General features: G+C 50.5%; 1 protein-coding gene across 1 annotated transcript in view; it reads right to left on the bottom strand.

Moving 5' to 3' along the window:
• The window catches only part of LOC144110591 (uncharacterized), a 101762-nt gene that overhangs the window by 8681 nt on the left and 74997 nt on the right, over window positions 1-18084 (bottom strand). Inside the window, exons 3-10 of the mRNA XM_077643610.1 lie at window positions 14591-14667; window positions 12892-12990; window positions 11973-12242; window positions 11474-11586; window positions 4593-4710; window positions 3653-3860; window positions 1770-1837; window positions 1209-1289 (exon numbers count right to left, since the gene is read on the bottom strand). Coding sequence (XP_077499736.1) covers window positions 1209-1289; window positions 1770-1837; window positions 3653-3860; window positions 4593-4710; window positions 11474-11586; window positions 11973-12242; window positions 12892-12990; window positions 14591-14667 — 1034 coding nt within the window. The remainder of the gene's footprint in view (window positions 1-1208; window positions 1290-1769; window positions 1838-3652; window positions 3861-4592; window positions 4711-11473; window positions 11587-11972; window positions 12243-12891; window positions 12991-14590; window positions 14668-18084) is intronic.

The following is an 18084-nucleotide window of genomic DNA, read 5'->3' as shown; positions in this document are numbered from 1 at the left end:
CCACTGAGCCACCGCGGCGGCACTGCTGCGCTTTCGTGAGCCAGTCCTCCCAAGCAATGTATAGAGACTCGGCTGTTACGTCGCAACTGCAACTGTGGCAGCGTTCCCGCATGCTATGTCGCGATCCAAAGTCACTTCGCGATAATAATTTACCTCGTGCCGGCATTTTGACAGCCTACGTTTAGCGCGCGCTTGGAGCGGCGACGGCAGACCGACCGGAGAGGGACGAGGCTGCATCGGCGCTCGACCGCCAGAGCTCGGCGGCTTCCGGCGTGTTGCACCCACGCCTACGACGCCTATGCCGAGCAGACTAACTGGCGACGTGAATCTCGCTGTGGCTGCGGGCTGCACCGCCAGAGGGGCGCTATACAGCGAGAACAACTAAAAGCTCGAAAACGAAACTATGCCGCGGAAGACTTCGCGCGGGTTGCCTTCAGGGCGTGTTTCTGTCATCCGCGCTTCCTTTGTCGCCTGCACCTTAACAACGCAGCTTCCAGCCTTCAATAGATGAGAATTCTGCATGATTAAGGCAGTTGCCGCGAAAACAGTGCACAAGCGCGCGCGCGTGCCCAACCGTCACCCGCTCCACGTGCCATCCCACTTCGCTGCTGCCTCCTTTCCACCAACAGTTTGCTCAGGCACAGGGAGAGCCGTCGCAGGACATTCATGGGACATCCTGCACAGGCGAAAGATCGCGAATGCTGCACTTCTTACTAGAAGTGAAAAAAGAAAGGCAGACAACGATGTACGTTTTTTTTTTTTTTTTTTCACGCGTGCTCCCAGCAGGTAAATGTTAAGCATGAAACGCTTTTAGCCCCCATTGTCGGCGCGCCGCGGTCAGACGGGATGGAGAACACGGTGGCGAACCTAAAAAACTTTTGGCGAAGCTTTCAGTTCATCCCCTGGAACGTATGCACGCTGCGCTGCCGCTAGCTGGAGTAGCACATGCGTCAACAGCGTCTCTAGAATGTGCTACGCCGGATACTGCGCGTGCGCGGGCCGTACATAGGCTCGTCGCAGCAACCGCGTTAGCCCAAGCAACGGACACCCTTAACCCCTACACGTGCTGTTTCTAAAGGCTTCCAGGCGCTGGTTTGAAACCACTTCACCTGTCATATGAGGTAATAAATGCATATTAGCTAAACCGCCGCGCGTGGAAAGGTATAAAAGATAGTCACTGCGCCGTACGGAAATGACGTGGCACTCACTTCCTTGCGTCACCCACGTGGTGGTGGTGAACTGTTCATCACTGCAGAGCGCATCCGAAGGGTGCGCGCTGGGGTTGGATCCTGGGAAAAGAGCGAAGTCGAGATGTTAATTGCTAACACTGTTTCTACGCTAATGTGGAATTAGCTGCAACAGTGCATCCTTTAGGAATGCGGCTGCATGGTAAGGGCTGCCTCAGTAATGGATACCTAATATATAAGCAAAAACACGCAAAAAGCCTTTGAATCCGTGGACGCACGAGATTTTTTTCTTTTAATTATAACGATAATGACTGACGTAATCATTTAAGATAGAAGATATAGTGACAGAAAATAGGAAGAACCCCACACCGTGGAAAGGAATCAACCAACAGCTACATGCGACATGCAGAGTTGGTTGGTTCCATCCCCACCACAGGTCAGTTGTGATGTCTTCTACTGTTCCTCTTTTTTTGTAGAAAATAAGACAGCAGGCAGGTAAGATAACATAAGCCACAACAGATAACATTCAGCATCCCTTGGTATTTCACCTCCAATGTTTTGATGGAAGCAGGGAAAACTTACCTAGCTGGAATTCCATGACGTTGAGGGACCGGCGCCGCAACCAAAGACAATAGTAGAGCTCTTCGCCACTGTGAAAGAATAAATAAACTGTGTAAGCGTTGTTTAGTGTGTCACAGAAACATCTGAAGTTATGTGGAACATGAAAGACTTGAACAATGAGGAGTCATCATATTGCTCTGATGTTCACGTAGATGCGTCAAACTACATGCATTCCCATGATAGTTGTACACACGTATACTCTGCATGCAGCTGTTGCGCAACTGCGGCGGTACAACACGAATCTTATAGCGCTGGGAAATCACTATAAATCGAAAGGCAGACAGTGACATAGTTCTAAGCCTCGTCACCACAACGAAATGACTCCGATTAAAGGAAACAGGTGAAATTCCTTTGCAAATTGCTCGGCTATATATCGAGTTAGTCTGATCTAAGGAGGTTTAACATCCCAAAACGACACAGGCTATGAGGGAAGCTATGGTGAAGGGCTTCAGAAATTTCTACCACCTGGGGTTCCTTAACGTGCACTGACATCACACAGTACACGAGCCTCTAGAATTTCGAATTAGTCGCTATAACGAAATGACAGTATAACAACGGCCATCAAAATATCAAGCACGCTGCGACGATATAAATATCTCATGTTCATTTAGAATGTCTGTTATGTTTATGTGATTAGGTGCTGCCTTCAAGCTTGCACATAAAAATGCGAAGGAGCCGTAGGTTACTCCGTGTAGACTATGAGAAAAGAATTACAACGGCAAAATACGCTTTATTATTATCCTGGCCGCGCCTGTACGGGCGCCGTCACATGCAAGGTTCGAATATAAAAAAAACGCAAATATGACAATTTTTAAGGGAAGACTACTTATAAGCCGCGCAAGCAGAGACGTAGGAATGAAGTGACAGGACAAGGCGCGGATCGTCCCTGTTTGTTTGCACGGTTACAATATGCATTCCAGTACAAGCCCTCCTGCCGCCGCGGTGGCTCTGTGGTTATGGCACTCGGCTGCTGACCCAAAAGACGTGGGTTCGATCCCGGCCGCTGCGGTCGCAATTCCATGGAGGCGAAATTCTAGAGGTCCGTGTACAGTGCGATGTCAGCGCACGTTACACAACCCCAGGTCTTCGAAATTTCCGGAATCTTTTCACTACGGAGTCCCTCATAGCCGGAGTCGCTATAGCGCGTTAAACCCCAGAAATTATAACTAGGCCGCTTGTCCTTGTTAGCTAGGCTCAATGATTACGACGTTCGGCTGCTGCGACCAAGGTCACGGGCTCGCATCCCGCCCGCGTCTCAGTGGAGGCGACATGCAAACATGCCCAATTCAGCCTCAAATCTGGCATATCTCATAGAACACTTTTGCAGCTTCGGGACGTTAAAGCCTGCTTGTCACCAAAATGCCACAACTAATAGTAAAAACACTCGAATAACAATGGATTAACCCTAATATTTTAACTCCAGGTAAACTCTGCATTAACTCTAGATTAAGAGATCAACAAGCCGTAACTCTAAATAAAGAACAAAACTTTATACGGGCAATAAATCTTCGACTGAATTTCGATATCTGTTCGAATTTCGTGACACAGACACAGGGTGCTGAAGTTAAGAGCAGCGTTTATTCGTATTTTTCCTCCTAGTCCAAGTCTTAACCCGATGCTTATTTCTTATGTCCTACCGACGAAGACACACGTCTGGACTTGAACTTTATATAGTAGATTGGTTACCTTTCTAAAGGGATAACACTCTGTCTCTAGCTCTTTCGCCAGCATAAAAATGAAAAGGCGCCATAGACGTGTTCGGGTCAAGTGAGGCGGCGGCAGCACATACGGCCGATAAGTATAGTACGATGCACGTGCGTGTATAGTATGTACAACATGCTCACCACTGGGTGACTCCGTAGACGAGCAGCCGGTCGTTGGGGGTGCTGTTCTGCCGGGTCACGCAGCGAGCGGTAAGCGTAACGAAGCGGTCCGTGTCCCGGAAGACCAGGGTGCCGGCCTCGACGCGAACCCGCTCCCAGTGGCCCTGGCTCCACTCGGGGTAGCGACACGTAGCCGACTCCACCTCGGCGGGAAGGCTGCGCTCCGGCACTGCGTCCAAAGGAGGGCACACGGAGATATATAGTGTACTGTGTCTAGGGGACGAGTGCTGTACATACTTCGGCCTCCAGGACTCCGCCCACAGCCGACGTACAACATTCAACACACACACAGAAAAAAAAAACAGCGGTTTGCTTATAAACCGCATAAGTGGACAGCAATGATGAAATTTTGTGCACTCATAAGCACTGTTTGTATAATCAGGTAAAATTTTTGTTTGGCTTGCAGGCGTTTTCATCATCGTGACGCACCTAATATATATTGACACTAAATCTGAAAGTGTAGCACCAACTCTGAACTTGACGGCATTAAGCATTTAGTGCCGTTTCCTGTGTGCGTGTGGCACAGGTACAAAAGCTCTACCAAGACTTGGCAGCGGACCTCGTGGCCTGGGAACTTTTGAACAAGGCTGTCTATGCATCTATAGCACATCTGCGCTGACCGCACATAAAAACCTAATCGCTCTTGAGGTTTCACGCGCTATACGGATTTCACTCAGGGGCTTCCGTATAAAGAGTACAACGGCTGGCGCACGATATTGTAGAATAGAGTAAGAGCATGTTAATCCCACCAGTGAGGTTTCCGGTGCACCATATAAGCGTTTTACGAAGCAGCAATACCGCTTAAAAGACTTGAAACAAGCAGCGCGCTAACATGAGGGCCGGGGAAAAGACATAAGTTGCACATAACAAGGCCAAATGTGCACTCTTGTGACGGTCTCACCTGGTGTCAATATCAGTGACTCGTATCCGCTGGTGGCCGAGGTCAGCTGCGTGGTGCAGGTCGAATCCGACGACAGCGCCACGTAGACGCGTCCTGTGCCAGGCTCCTCGCGGTAAAGCTGCGGCCGAGGGAAAGGGAAAGAGAAAATAATACAAAATTGCAGGCATGCATAAGCAAAACCGCGCTGGGGTCCAAGCTGCCGTCGAAATGCAATCCGAAACCATGATTTCCCACAGAAGTCCCTGTATTCCATTGAGGTTGTACGCTCTATACTTTCCTGTTTACCAAGCTCATGTATCTAGTAGGTGACGCGGATAACCTACCCCGCATGCAGTTTACTATGTTCGTGGCAGTGCGTACGCTAGCTTACAAAGACACGGCTAGTATTATGGTCATCCAGGTGGGCTTGGACACGAAATTTGATCCAGCGGCGTACTGAAAAGTTGGAGAAAGTTCTCTGGCCCTTCTTACTATAAATTCGGCCGCGTTTCTAGGGAGGCGAAACGCAAAACGTGCCCGTGTACTGCGCGGTGTCAGTGCACGTTAAATATGCCCATGAGTTCGAAATTATTCCAGAGTTATTCACTGAACAGCACCCTTTCTCTCTTCTTTCACACCCTCCTAACTCCCTTCTTTTACGGCGGGGTTGTGGTGACCACTAAGGAGTGCGACAGTACGTTACTGCGAACCCGCCGCGGTGGCTCAGCGGTTAGGGCGCTCGACTACTGATCCGGAGTTCCCGGGTTCGAACCCGACCGCGGCGGCTGCGTCTTTATGGAGGCAAAACGCTAATGCGCCCGTGTGCTGTGCGATGTCAGTGCACGTTAAAGATCCCCAGGTGGTCGAAATTATTCCGGAGCCCTCCACTACGGCACCTCTTCAATTTCACTCCCTCCTTTATCCCTTCCCTTACGGGGCGGTTCGGACGTCTGCCGATATGTGAGACAGATACTGTGTCATTTCCTTTCCCCAAAAACCAATTTTCATTTTTTACTCTGCCATTTCTTTCCTTGAAAAAAAAAAGAAAAGAGAGAGAGAGAAGTACGCGACTTTCCTTTCTTCTGAACCTCCTCCTCGCGTGAACGTTTTATTAGTCAAGGATAGAAGCGATTCTACAGGCTGCTCTCGTATAACTACGTTGCTTGCTCGTAGCTTATGCAGCAAAATACGCACTTTCGCATACACAGGAAATAAAAACACATATTCGTAATTCTGTCTCTCTCTCATTCAGCGAGTAATGGCATATTGTCCCAATAGCACGCCATAAAACGCCCGCTCCGACTCCCTCTTCACGTGATAAGAAACGTCTAGCAAGGAAAGACAAAACCATATATATTCCTCTATTCACTGCGTGCCTTCGCCGGTACCGCATATTTCGTGACGTATCCGCCTCCGCTTGGCCCAGACGGAGAGGGCCAGCAAAACGGAACTGAAAGTAAACGCCGGGCCCAGCACCCAAAATGCAGCCTTGCACGCATGACGCGTATGTCTCGCGGGGATGAGTATTATACACCCCGCGTTTCGCCGCCACAGCCGCCGCGTCCACTTTTGCCATGACAGAAATGACGGGGCGCCAAAAAATGCGGCCGTGCCGCTAGCGAGCACACACACACCGCTCTTGTCAAATAAATACCGTACGCGGGGCCACGCCATGGGCGTTTTCTGTTGGGATAGCCGCTAAGCCTCGTCGCTCGCAGCCCCACTTTCTCGTCTGCTGTGCACTCCGCCCGTTTTCCCAGCGCGTGGTCTGCTATTGCGCCGACGACGAAGAGGGGGGCGCTGCTAGCTGGCAGCTGGACCGCAACTGAGAATTAGGGTTAGCGCTCGCGCGGGAGGACAACGGAAGGCAGGAAAGGTCGCCGGGCGCACAAAGCTCGTCCCGTGTGCGCGTATCTTCCGCAGTCGGAGCGCTTTCTGCGTTTCATTGTCTTCCTGAGGCCGCACTTCAACCGGCTTTTTTATCCGGCCGCGAAGCGCTCTCTCTCTCTCTCTATCTGTGTGTACAGCTTAGTGAGGACAAAAAAGAGTGAGCACGTTTCGTAACCCGCGTTATATGGACAAGCAGCAAGTCAGTCAAAAGAACAGTAACGCGCAAGGAGGGAAGAATAAAACAGTGGTACGAAGGACGAGGAACAACACAAACCACTCCGCGTTGACTATGTGAGGGACACGTTGTGCGCGTATACATAAGACAGCCGTCCTTCGCTATCTATCCACGCTTCTTTCTTTCCCTTTCACCTGCCTCGACTGCTATCAGCGGCCGTGAATCGTCTGCTGCGCCGCTGCATGCCTGCGTCGTCTGCCCCGTCGACGCCCAGCGCCGGGATCGTGGGAGAACGACCTCGCCGGAGAGGCCTTTCCTGCCAAACAAACGCCCAGCCATGCCCGCTGGAAGCCATCGTGCGGCACAGCACAGCTAGGCTTCAGCTGCCACGCATATATCCGAGGCGTCGGCCTCTCTTTGAGGCCTCCGCACTGTTTGTGTACATAAACTATACACACTGCTGGCGCACATTACTCGAGGGCGATAAATAAGCGCTTTGCCGCCTTCCAGGAACCCTCCCATCCGCCCCCACTTCTTCTGCTTATTCTTCTTATCGTTTCTGACCTTCCATGCGGTTTGAATTGTGAAGCGGATGCCGCCCCGTGTTTGACTTGCGACGTTGAGAGAGAGGCGCGTGGCCATTGGCTCGCGCACCAGTGACGTCAAGCAGCTATGGATTCAGCCAGACGAGGGAGTCCATCATCCCGCCTCTATATAACGCTTGTCATCGGCTAGCATTATAAGAGAACGCCTTCGCAAGTGGGCGTTCGAGCGCAATAGATAAAAATAAAGAAAGAAGAGAACCGGCAGGTTGCACGAAATACCGAAGGCCACAATTACGACTATCGATGATTTTCTTCCCTTTTTCGTCCAACTGTGCTGGGCTAGTCGCGTCCTGTTTGACTTCGAGGCGAGGCGGGCGGCGGAGGGCTTTTGGAAGTTCACGGGGCGGTCCCTCGCGGCCCCGCCGTTAAAACGCGAGATGAGTGTTTGTTTATGGCTAAGCCGGTCATATTCTGCGGCTTTGTTTACTGCCGACCTTTTACTTATACTTTTTATGTTTGTAGTTCTTTTTTTCCTTACAGGCGTCAGCAACCGGATGCGCCCTGCTTGACGAAAAACGGCTGGGCGCTATTTTTTTGCAGGAATTGCCGTTTCGGACAGACATCCCGTAACTGCATGAGTCGGCATTACACGTTCGTGCGAGCTGCTGGCCGCGTCATTTCCGAAGAAAAAAAAATACCTGAAGCGGGAAAGACATATGCTTTTGCTTGTTTTCTTTTTTCGCCACGGGAACTAGGGCAGACTATGAGGAAACGACAGGCGGCAAGGCAACTATACAACCGAGGGAAAATGAATAGAATGAAGAAATAAAAAGATGCGCAGAACTCTTTCCTTGTTTGTGATGACAGGGACACCGGGAAACAAAAAAAAAAACAAGAACCTGCAGGAACGAAACACCAAAGGCCTTTGCGTTCCCCCACTGCTTCGCATTCGTCGTCGTATTCTCTTCTTTGCTTCCTCCGTTATCTCTTCCTTCTTTTTGTTGTTCTTATTTTCTCGAAAGAATAGAGGACGGCCTTGCCTGCGCTAAGCCTCGCGCGCTAAGTTAATTACGCGCTGGGACGGACTGTCTTCCACGCGGCTAATGTTCTTCGGAATTGCGGGGGAAAAGGAAGCGGCGGCGGGAAAAAAAAGAAAATAATTAAGAAAAATGAGAGGGCGGGGGAGAGGGTGGCTGTGCACTTAGCGAGCTCGGAATGGGTCGGCGTAGACCGACACCGGAGTGCTATTACGGGAGTCGGATAATTAAAACAAAGGAACAGACGGGCAAAGTAAGCACGGTTCGAAAAAACGTAGATGCCGTGCAAAATGGGTTCCCCTTATATATAGTTAGGCGGCCATTTAAGCTCCGGCGGCAGTCACCGTTTTCAAGTATAGTATGGTATTATAATGGCTGATTATCCACCGCTTCCAGAATGCTTGTTCGTTTTTTTTTTTCATTCTTTTTTTTTTCTAGCTAAATCCTATAGGAAGTGGAATCGCTCGGCGCATAATGTAAGGCTCGCGGTATGGCCTCTTGAAACTCGCCTGAGTGTCCGTTCAGATCCGAAGTACTCGAAGAAACGGTTCACATCGTGTTCTGGTCGTCCGCATATCGGCTATAACGGGCTGCGGGTTCAGGAGCGATATAATTGCGGTATTTACGCCCCACGACTGCACCGCCTAGGCGTTCAGGAACACCGGAGAATGGTTTGGGCTGTAAATTTATAACCTCAAGCACCTGAGTTAACGTTGCGAACCGAAATCTCGACGTATACTGCCGTCTTGCGCCCACATCGACACTACGGCCCCGACTGTTGTTTAGACACCGAACCTGCAATCTTTTGCTGGGAAGAAAAAAAAGCCGCAGCTCGCTTGCGGTTAATTAAGTTTGCGCGAACAGGTGGACCAGAAACCAAAATTCCTTCCCTAGAGACAATTGCGCATAACTCTTTCTGACTCGTTCAAGTCAAACGATGTTCCCGGAGGTGTTAAATACCCACTTAAGCTCCCTTACGCTTGTGCCTAATTAGCTTAATTAGCTATCAACAGCCGAATTATCTACTCTTGTGATTAGTGTCCATGGATGTGAGAACACCGGGATGTGTGAAAAAGAACTGCCCCTTCGTAAGGCAGTTCTTTTGTCTTCTAAGCTAACTGCCATCACCTCCGCGGCTGCTTTCAACTAGTCTGAAGTAACCTTGGACCATGGAAACTCCTTAAACGACCGTTGTTTTTCAGAACAAGGAAGAAATGCGAGAACCGTGAGTCAAACTGTGCATACTGCGGTATAATCTGATCCTGTTACGAGTGCTACACAGCGCGTGCTCGGTGAACACAAAACAACCTGGATGTGACGACCTTAACTTAATTGAGATCGCGATACGCATTCTTGAGAACGTCTCTGCAAGCCGAAGCATGCAAGGTGCATTATTGCCGCGTCCTCTCTCTTTTTTTTTTTTACTATAAGCAGCGTAGACAGTGACTCGTGTACGTCGGCTGCCAGCCGGTGGCGTGATGACGTCACTGACGTCACGCCACCGCTGGAAGAGCGCTCGGAACCCGGCATAGAGTACGAATCCCTGTGGGTGGCCAGCGGCGACGACGGTGGAACGCGGTTAGAGATCAAAAGGTACAAACACGCGAGAAGACTGAGCTTTTTTTTTTTCCTAATTTCTTTCTTTCGGACCCCGTCTTTCCCTTAATTGTTTGTTTATTCTGTTCTTTTCGTTCACTGGGGCGGTGAGCGGGGTTCAATTCTTCAAGGTGCTTTAAGACGCCCGTAATGGCCGATGTGCTGCCGAGCCGCCCGAGACAAACCGCGGAAATGGTTCTAACAGGCGTGCATGCCCGGAATGCTGCCCCCCCCCCCCCCCCCCTCTCTCTCTCTCTCTCTCTCTCTCTCTCTCTCTCTCTCTCTCTCTCTATGTGTTGAGAATGGAACGGACGCGGAATAGGTATGTGCACACTGCGTGTTGTCGTGTCCACGAAACCGACCGCGGTCAGGCTGTGTATAATGACCCTGGCCGGAGCGAAGTATTGGAAACGGCGAACCAAAAGGGAAGTTTGCCGGTTCGCGGTCCGTGAAGCCGTGACTTCTCATTACCCCCCACCCCTCTCCGTTTTGCGCGCGATTCGGCTTCGTTGTTTCTTTACTATCGAAGTTCACGCCTGTTAAACACTCGAGGCGGTCTTTACACGTTCAGAAACAACGACGCCGTCACGGACGACGCGTCCACGGTGCGGCTCGGTCTGCCGATCACTAAATGTCAATCCTGATTGTACAGAGCGGAGTAAGGCTGCAACCTTGTCTTCGCGGTTTCCCATGCTTTCAGCAACTGGCACAACGCTTGCAGGGTCACTGTAGGCTCGCAGACAATCAAAGCTATTCGTTTTTTTCTCTCTCTTACACGCGAGAGAGCAGGGCCTCGAATCGAAAGGTGGCCTTGACGGTTGAAAGGGCGTGCGAATCTGGACGTTGTTGCTGGCCCGGTTGTATTTCCTTTTGGACATGTGCTGCCGCAGGCGAAAACGAACGCATATATATATGAAGGGGAAAAAAGTACGGTAAGTTTTGTTCAGTCCTACATTAATGTGTTCAAGTATTTCGCTTCAGTTCCACAGGCTGTATTTCAGTGTTAATGACGCTGCAAAAACGCAACAAACTGAAATTCCATCAAGCACTCCGGACTTTAATGAATACACAAGAAGCGGCGCGTAGTCGGGATCGATCATATTATTTTCATGGCCAGCTTTCCCGTCATTATTATTATTATTATTATTATTATTATTATTATTATTATTATTATTATTATTATTATTATTATTATTATTATTATTCGGCTCTTCCCTTTGAAACGGGCGGTAACATTTGGGTGTTTCCTAGCATCAACTAGGGCCATCTGTCGGCCGTCAGTAGCGAGCACCTCGCCTCTGAATAGGGATATTTTGGTTTTTAATAGAGAAAACTAAAGAGTGTAGCGAGATGACGCGTGAAGATGTTGAATCTAACGGCACACTTTCCCTACGGGATGCAGTATCTGACACATATAAGGTGTACCAAACATTCAAAATGCCCGCGGTAAATTTTGAAGTTCAGCGCCACAGACCACGTAGTGGCAGCCGCGCAAACTAGAAGCCTTTGTCCAGTTTTTGCGGGCTTGCTTACAAACTTCCCGCACTTACAAACTTCTTACAAACTGCCTCTGCAGCGGCCAAATGCGCGAAGCGTAGCCGGGTTCGCCGTGGAGAGAGAGAGAGGGGGGGGGGGGGGGGGGGGGGGGGCGCTACTCACCCCGCATCGGTATCTGGGCCGGGACTCCGGGTCCCTGCGGAGGTCCATGAGGGCCAGGTAGCGGTCACCACCGCGGCCGCTCTCCCAGTCGCCCAGGCACAGGAAGCTCACGTCTGCATTGCACGGCCGAAGTAAAAAGGGGGGAAAAAAGGAAACACGTACATGAGTGGTGGCAGCAAACGCAACGGATGAATCTTTGACCACTCCTGGTCTTGGTGCCAAACAAGACAGACAGAAGAACGGCAGATTGGGCGATTTGGTTTTACATAGTTACTTAGAAAACAGCGCTACGGAAACATGACAAAGAAAAAGAAGGACATACAGGGTACTGTTATGTGTTTTTCACGTCATTAAATCTTTCGAAATTAATTAATTTTTCACTTTAGCTGGGTAGTTGATTCGGTAGCGTCATGAAGCTTGCAGGGCTGAAATCTACAGATTTCAAATACGCGAAATTTTCATGCATTGTATTGTATTGTGCACGCGTGCAGTATCTCACCGAAGTCCGGGAAGGAGCACTGGCGGAATCGCACGGTGAGCCCGTCCCCGCGCGGGCAGTTGCTCAGCTCGGACGAGTAGGGCTCGGCGCAGCGGAACTCCTCGCCGTTGGCGCTGTACTGGAAGCGGTAGCGGCCGTTGATGGGGCAGAACATCTGGCGCAGGGACGTCGACGCCGTGCCGCCAATCCCCGGCATCGCCGGCGATGGCGGCGACAGCGGTTCGCCCAGAAGCAGGCCGTTGCCCTTGAGGTGCTCCTCCGTGTGCTTCCCTGCAATGCCACAAGGAGGAATTAGTGTTAGCGGACGACTCTTACGTGCTCCGAGAGAAGCATTCGTGTGCAACCCGACGTCATGCACGAGTTACGGGACGTCGTCGGGACGTTGTTGGGATGTTGTCGGGGCGTTGTGACTTAGGCTTCCCTCACACCCCTTGCTCATTTTGTGCTGCCAAGTGTACCGTCTTCCCGCCTTCTACATACACCATGAGAAACAGCATTTGCTATTGCCACGTCGAAGATGCTGTGCACAGTCTGCCTTGTATTCCGCCCTTTGGTGCACGTGCCCGTCACGTGCACAGGCCGCGACTACTTACACTTCCAAAGCTCGATCGCTTGCACATTGAACTTCTAGCGGCGGGTGTACAAGAGGTACAGCGTTCAGTCAATTGTAGTGTATACAACGTTCTGTGCCGCCTGTTGCGCTACCGTAGACCATCAATCCCGTATGCCGGAGGTAACGGGTTTGAATCCCAATGCCACCTTGGAACCACCGGTTTTCCAATGGGCACAAACCTTCAACGACCAGAAGCCCGACCTTCTCGGGTGCGACACATTTTGGAAAGGCGCCATTCGCTCCTTAACGAAACCGTCACGAGAGAGGGAAAAACCTTCGTACGTGGGAATTAGCAGAAACACTCACTGTAGAGGATGATTTCTGTGAACCGCCGCTCGGAGACGGCCCGGTCATCGGGGCACGTGGCTCGAGCTGCTTCCTCGTTGGTGTAGCATCGGGCGAGGCCTGCAAAGGGGAAGATTTGCACGCTCGGTAAGGCGTGAAAGCCAGGGCGTACACAGCACACGAGGAAAAAGCGGGCGATTGCAACGTATATAGGTACGCAACAGATATTAGACAGATTTAGAATACTAGCAGAGAGGTACAGCCGGCCATCTGGCGCTAACGATTGGCAGTTTTCGGACAACTCGGTTGCATCTTTGGGATCTATAGGCACGGTCATGCGACTGGGTTTAGGAGGGTTTAAAACACCATATCTTAGCGCTCTACACTTAGCTAGGTGCCTCGCCCAAAATACATTCACAGGTTTGCTCATAATCCTCCACGAATGTTATTTTAGTTTTGTTGTTGTTGTTGAGCTCAGTTGCGACGAAGCCCACCGTGTTTCGTTCCACGGGTCGGGCGTCGGTTCGTTCCCCAACTTGGTTTGGTTTATGAGGGTTTAACGTCCCAAAGCGACTCAGGCTATGAGGGACGCCGTAGTGAAGGGCTCCGGAAATTTCGACCACCTGGGGTTCTTTAACGTACACTGACGTCGCACAGCACACGAGCCTTTAGAATTTCGCCTCCATCGAAATTGGACCGCCGCGGCCGGGATCGAACCCGCGTCTTTCGGGCCAGCAGCCGAGCGCAATAACCACTGAGCCACCGCGGCGGCTGTTCCCCAACTGGACCATTAGCATACCGTGGAGAAATACGCGCGTGTTTACAACTGGCCTCACAATTTTGCTGGAAATATGGGTCATCGAAGTCGCCTGCGGCACGAAAACTGCATCGCATATGTTAGCTCAAAATATGGTAAAATGGCGCATGTGTCACGTGTCCTGCCCGGGCTGGTGGGCTAGAATAGCGGCCCGGGACGCAGACCTTTATAACCAAAAACCCTTTTTTTAAATTTCTGGCAGAGTTCCCTGAAACCCCATGTATTTAGTTCACGATATGTCTATGGGGTTGGCGGCCCCGGTGAAGCGCACGCTTTAGATGTGCCTTCACTCATTCCCAGACGCCACCAGAGTTGTCCACCAGAGTTGTCATCCGTCTTGTGCGCGTACGCGATTAAGAGCTCGCGAAAAAAGAAAGAAAAATGAAGTGTGAACCCTACAGCAATATTAGAGGCAGCAGTTCCTTTAAGGAATTAACGGCGGTCATCATCTCAATCTAGGTTACGTCCACACACACAGGACAAAAGCCTTCCCCATTGATCATCCATCCAATTAGGCTCCTCCTATTAAGGATGATGGATGAGCATTAATTGCCGCTGAAGCAACAATGGCCGGAGAATAACGCTCCGGGACAATTGCCCAGGGCCGACAGGAGAGCCAGCCTGTTGTCGAATCGGCGAGAGAGGAGACCCTTACAAAATGGTCTATAGACAGTCTATAGACTTCTTATAGCCTCTATTGCTTTCCTATAGATATTTCCTGGCGTCTATTCATAGTCTATAGACTAAAGTCTACTAAAAGTGCATGGCCATAAATCTATAGACTGTCTATAGGATTTGTATTGCTTATAGACTATTCTCTACGATTTGTCTAAAAACATCAATAGACTTTATAGACAGAAGTCTATATGGACTGTCTGAACAAATTTTAGTATGGTGACTTACCTTCCGCGTGTATCTGGATCACGTTGGGGGTCTTGAGCGTCAGGTGGAAGCAGCGCATGCAGTCCTCCGTGCCCGTGCTGCAAGGATGGAGCAAGCGGAACCGAACTCTTTGAGCTGGCTTCGAACTTTCACGGCGAACTTTTCGAAAGGAACGAAATGTTCGAACCTTCAGTCCACCTCTGCTTTCGAATTGCCGCTTTCATTAAGTAAGTGTGGCCCGTTCTCTGAGCTCCCGAAACACGTATGTGCTGGCGAAGCTTGTTACATTTATGCACGTATAGCATACCGGGTGTGTCAGCGAACACTTTCAAAAATTCCTTAAAATATTGGGTTCAATATAGCAAGGAAATAGGTGTAGCAGCACACACTCTACCCGGCGGACACAAATTCTGTAAAACCCCTCGAATTATTCAGGCAAATAACAAAAACCCACTAATTAGCCTTTCAATTGTCGTAGCTGGGTGGTTACTCCGAAATGGGAGTTTGATGCCGTGAACAAGACGATGTCGTATCCGTTTTTGAAACGAAGAAAAGCTCAATTTGTAGAGCCCTGCAGCGCGAAGAAATCCGACGCTTTTTCCCGCACGCAACCGATCCTGAGCGCACGAGGAGCGCCGGAAGTATGGCGTGAGCGAAGCGTCCGCTGGTCATGTGTCGCAATGAATGCAGCGCCCATTTCGAAACGCGTGTGCTATCTTTCCTCGCTGGAGAACCTCGGCGCCCAGATTAGACCGCGGCCGGCGTTGTCGACTGCTTCGTCGCTCGGAGTAAGAAAAATTATAATCATCGTCTGCTGCGGGAACGTCGATAATTGACAGCCCTGATGGACCTATCTGCAGGCGTTTTTTGTGTGTGTGTTTGTGCGCCACTTCTGGTATGGCTGCCCGACAGGCTCGTTTTTGTGCATCATCATGAATCTTCCAGCGTTAAGGGGCCCCGTGTCGCAGAAAAGCCGGTGTCGTCGGCGTCGGCGGCGTTGGTCGTGAGCGAAAACTCCCACCCCGCCTCCTCTTCCTCCTCCTTGCAATGCACGCCACTGCCCCAAAAGATAGCGCGCGACGGCAGCGCCTCCCGCTCGTCTCGTTCGGGCGCAGTGGGGCCGTGCGGGCACGCAGGAATCACGCGGTGAGCGGCGAACAACGCAGCGCGCATCCAAAACGTGTTCACCACGAAGCTTGCGGCTTGTTGCCCGTTCGTTCGGCGCGGAAGCTATGCTGGCGTTCGTGGCATGAGGTTTGTCGAGAACTATGTGCCGACGAACTGCGACTGCAACTTGAGTCCCGCGCGTTTCGGCAAGGCGCCTGGCAGCGCTTCTACGTGGTTTGCCGCTCCGCGCGTCCGTTTCACCGTACCTAGCAGAGCGATTTCTCTAACGGGCAAAGCGTCGCGCTGAACGGGCAATGACGCTCTGTGGACTCCCTGGCAGTGTTGCAACACGCTGTCGCGTTCCACTCTTAAAGGCGAAGCTTAAGCGTCCTACAATTTGTCTGACAATTGCTGTGCATCAGGAACCACGTCCGATAAAGAAAAGCTTTGTCAGCGTGGCAAGGAGAGCTTGCGCGGCAGTGGCTGTGTGCTATCGGGCAGTTAGTTGCTCTTGCGGTTGTGTTACCGTGTGTTAGCTTCACTTTCCCAATAGAGCGCAGCCGTTTGCATTTCAGGTGCTTGTCTTGGAGGTGCGCGTGTGACAATTCTATTGCAGTGCCAATGTTTCAAATCACTTGCATGTGTGGAAGTGCCGCCAAGCATTAAAACGTCACGCCGCGTTGTTTGAATTGTGGGAATCGCCGCGCCAGCGCAACACCAATACTCCACTGCCGAGAAGTTGGACATTGTGATCGCTTGTGTGAGCGCGCAAATGGACGCGGAGCTGGCATCCAGACTGCATGTTGCCCAACATTCCGGTCGTCGTGTGCCGACTCATCCCACGTTCGTATCGATATTTAATCGATTTAAGTCTACTGAATCAGTTCATGCTCAGAAAAGGAAGAGACCAGGGAGCGCAGCCGACGAATTTGACATTGATGTCCTCGCGTATACGTTTCTGTCAGGCCAGAAGCAAGTGTCAGGGAAATCGCCAACGCGTACGGAGCCAGTCCGGCATCAGTTTGGAGGTCACTATCAAGACACAGCTACCAACCTTATCATGTGTGTCTTCACCAGGCACTGACACCGATTGACTTTCAGAAACGGCTCGATTTTTGCAACTGGTGCCTAATTAATTGTGATGAAGACTCGGAATTCCTGGACAAAGTACAATGCGCATTATTGGTGCGACAAGAACCCACATTGGCTACGCCAGCACAAGCACCAAGTAAAATGGTCCGCAAATGTTTGGTGCGGCATTTATGACGGCCGTATTGTCGGCCCTTAATTCTTCGACGGAAATCTCACGAGGAAAAAGTACCCAGACTGCGTCCTAAAAGGCGCCGTCTTTGAATTTGTCTCAGAGCTACCGCTGGCCGGGTTGAAAAAAAAAAAATGTGGTTTCAGCATGACGGAGCCCCGCCACATTTTTTTTTTCGTTCCGCGGTGAAATTCCTGGAGAGTACTTTTCCCAACCAATCGATTGGGCGAGTGGGAACAGCAGCGTGGCTTCCAAGATCACCCGATTTGTCACCACTGGATACATTCGTCTGGGGATATGTTAGCAACAAAATTTTCAAATACGCAGCCAGCTAGCCTCGAAGACCTGAAGGAGCGCATCAGGATATCAATTGAAAATATTCCCCAAGAGAGGCTCATTTCTGCTGTGAATTCCATCAAAGACCGCATTCTACTGTGCATCGCAATGGACGGCAAGCATTTTGAACACGTGATGTGAAAACGGCTTCTTTTCATCTCATGTACTATAGTTCTTTCCTGGAGTGTCCAAGTGGGGCTGCAACCAACTAAATTCATACAAGGTACAAATTTCATTCATTCCTGTTTGTTATACAACTAGAAATTTGTGCTGAACACCTGCGGACAAGGTTTCCTAATTAGGTACTAGCACTCCTTACGGCACTGGACGTGTCTGATCCAGCACACGGCAACCGTATTGAGCCAGCCGGTACGGAGCACCTTAGTGCTAAAATCGCAATGTTTTCAGTTAGAATCTTTTCATCTACGAAGTCATTCTCATCTATTGTAGCAGTCAAGCCGATACCGCATAAAAGGAATAGACACTTGGCAGAAATAATACAACGCGTGTCTATATACCGGCACTATTTAACGCTAAACAGTAATCTGCACATTGTCAGAGAATGGTACCTTCGTCCTTTTAACAAGGCTAGTGACGAAAAAAAAAAAAACTCTTTCCGGAGTTAACCAGACAGGCTTGAGCCCCATGAGCTTATCAGTGTTCCCAAAAGCGACAGCCGCGTAGCAGACGATGACTAATTTTCCTTACTCCGAGCGACGAAGCAGTCGATAACGCCGGTCGCGGTCTAAGCTGGGCGCCGAGGTCCTCTAGCGAGGAAACATAGCACATGCGTTTCGCACTGGGCGCTGCA

This window comes from Amblyomma americanum, chromosome 11 (genome assembly GCF_052857255.1).
Source record: "Amblyomma americanum isolate KBUSLIRL-KWMA chromosome 11, ASM5285725v1, whole genome shotgun sequence".
Taxonomy (NCBI): Eukaryota; Metazoa; Arthropoda; class Arachnida; order Ixodida; family Ixodidae; genus Amblyomma; species Amblyomma americanum.
This window is presented reverse-complemented; position numbering and strand designations above follow the sequence as displayed.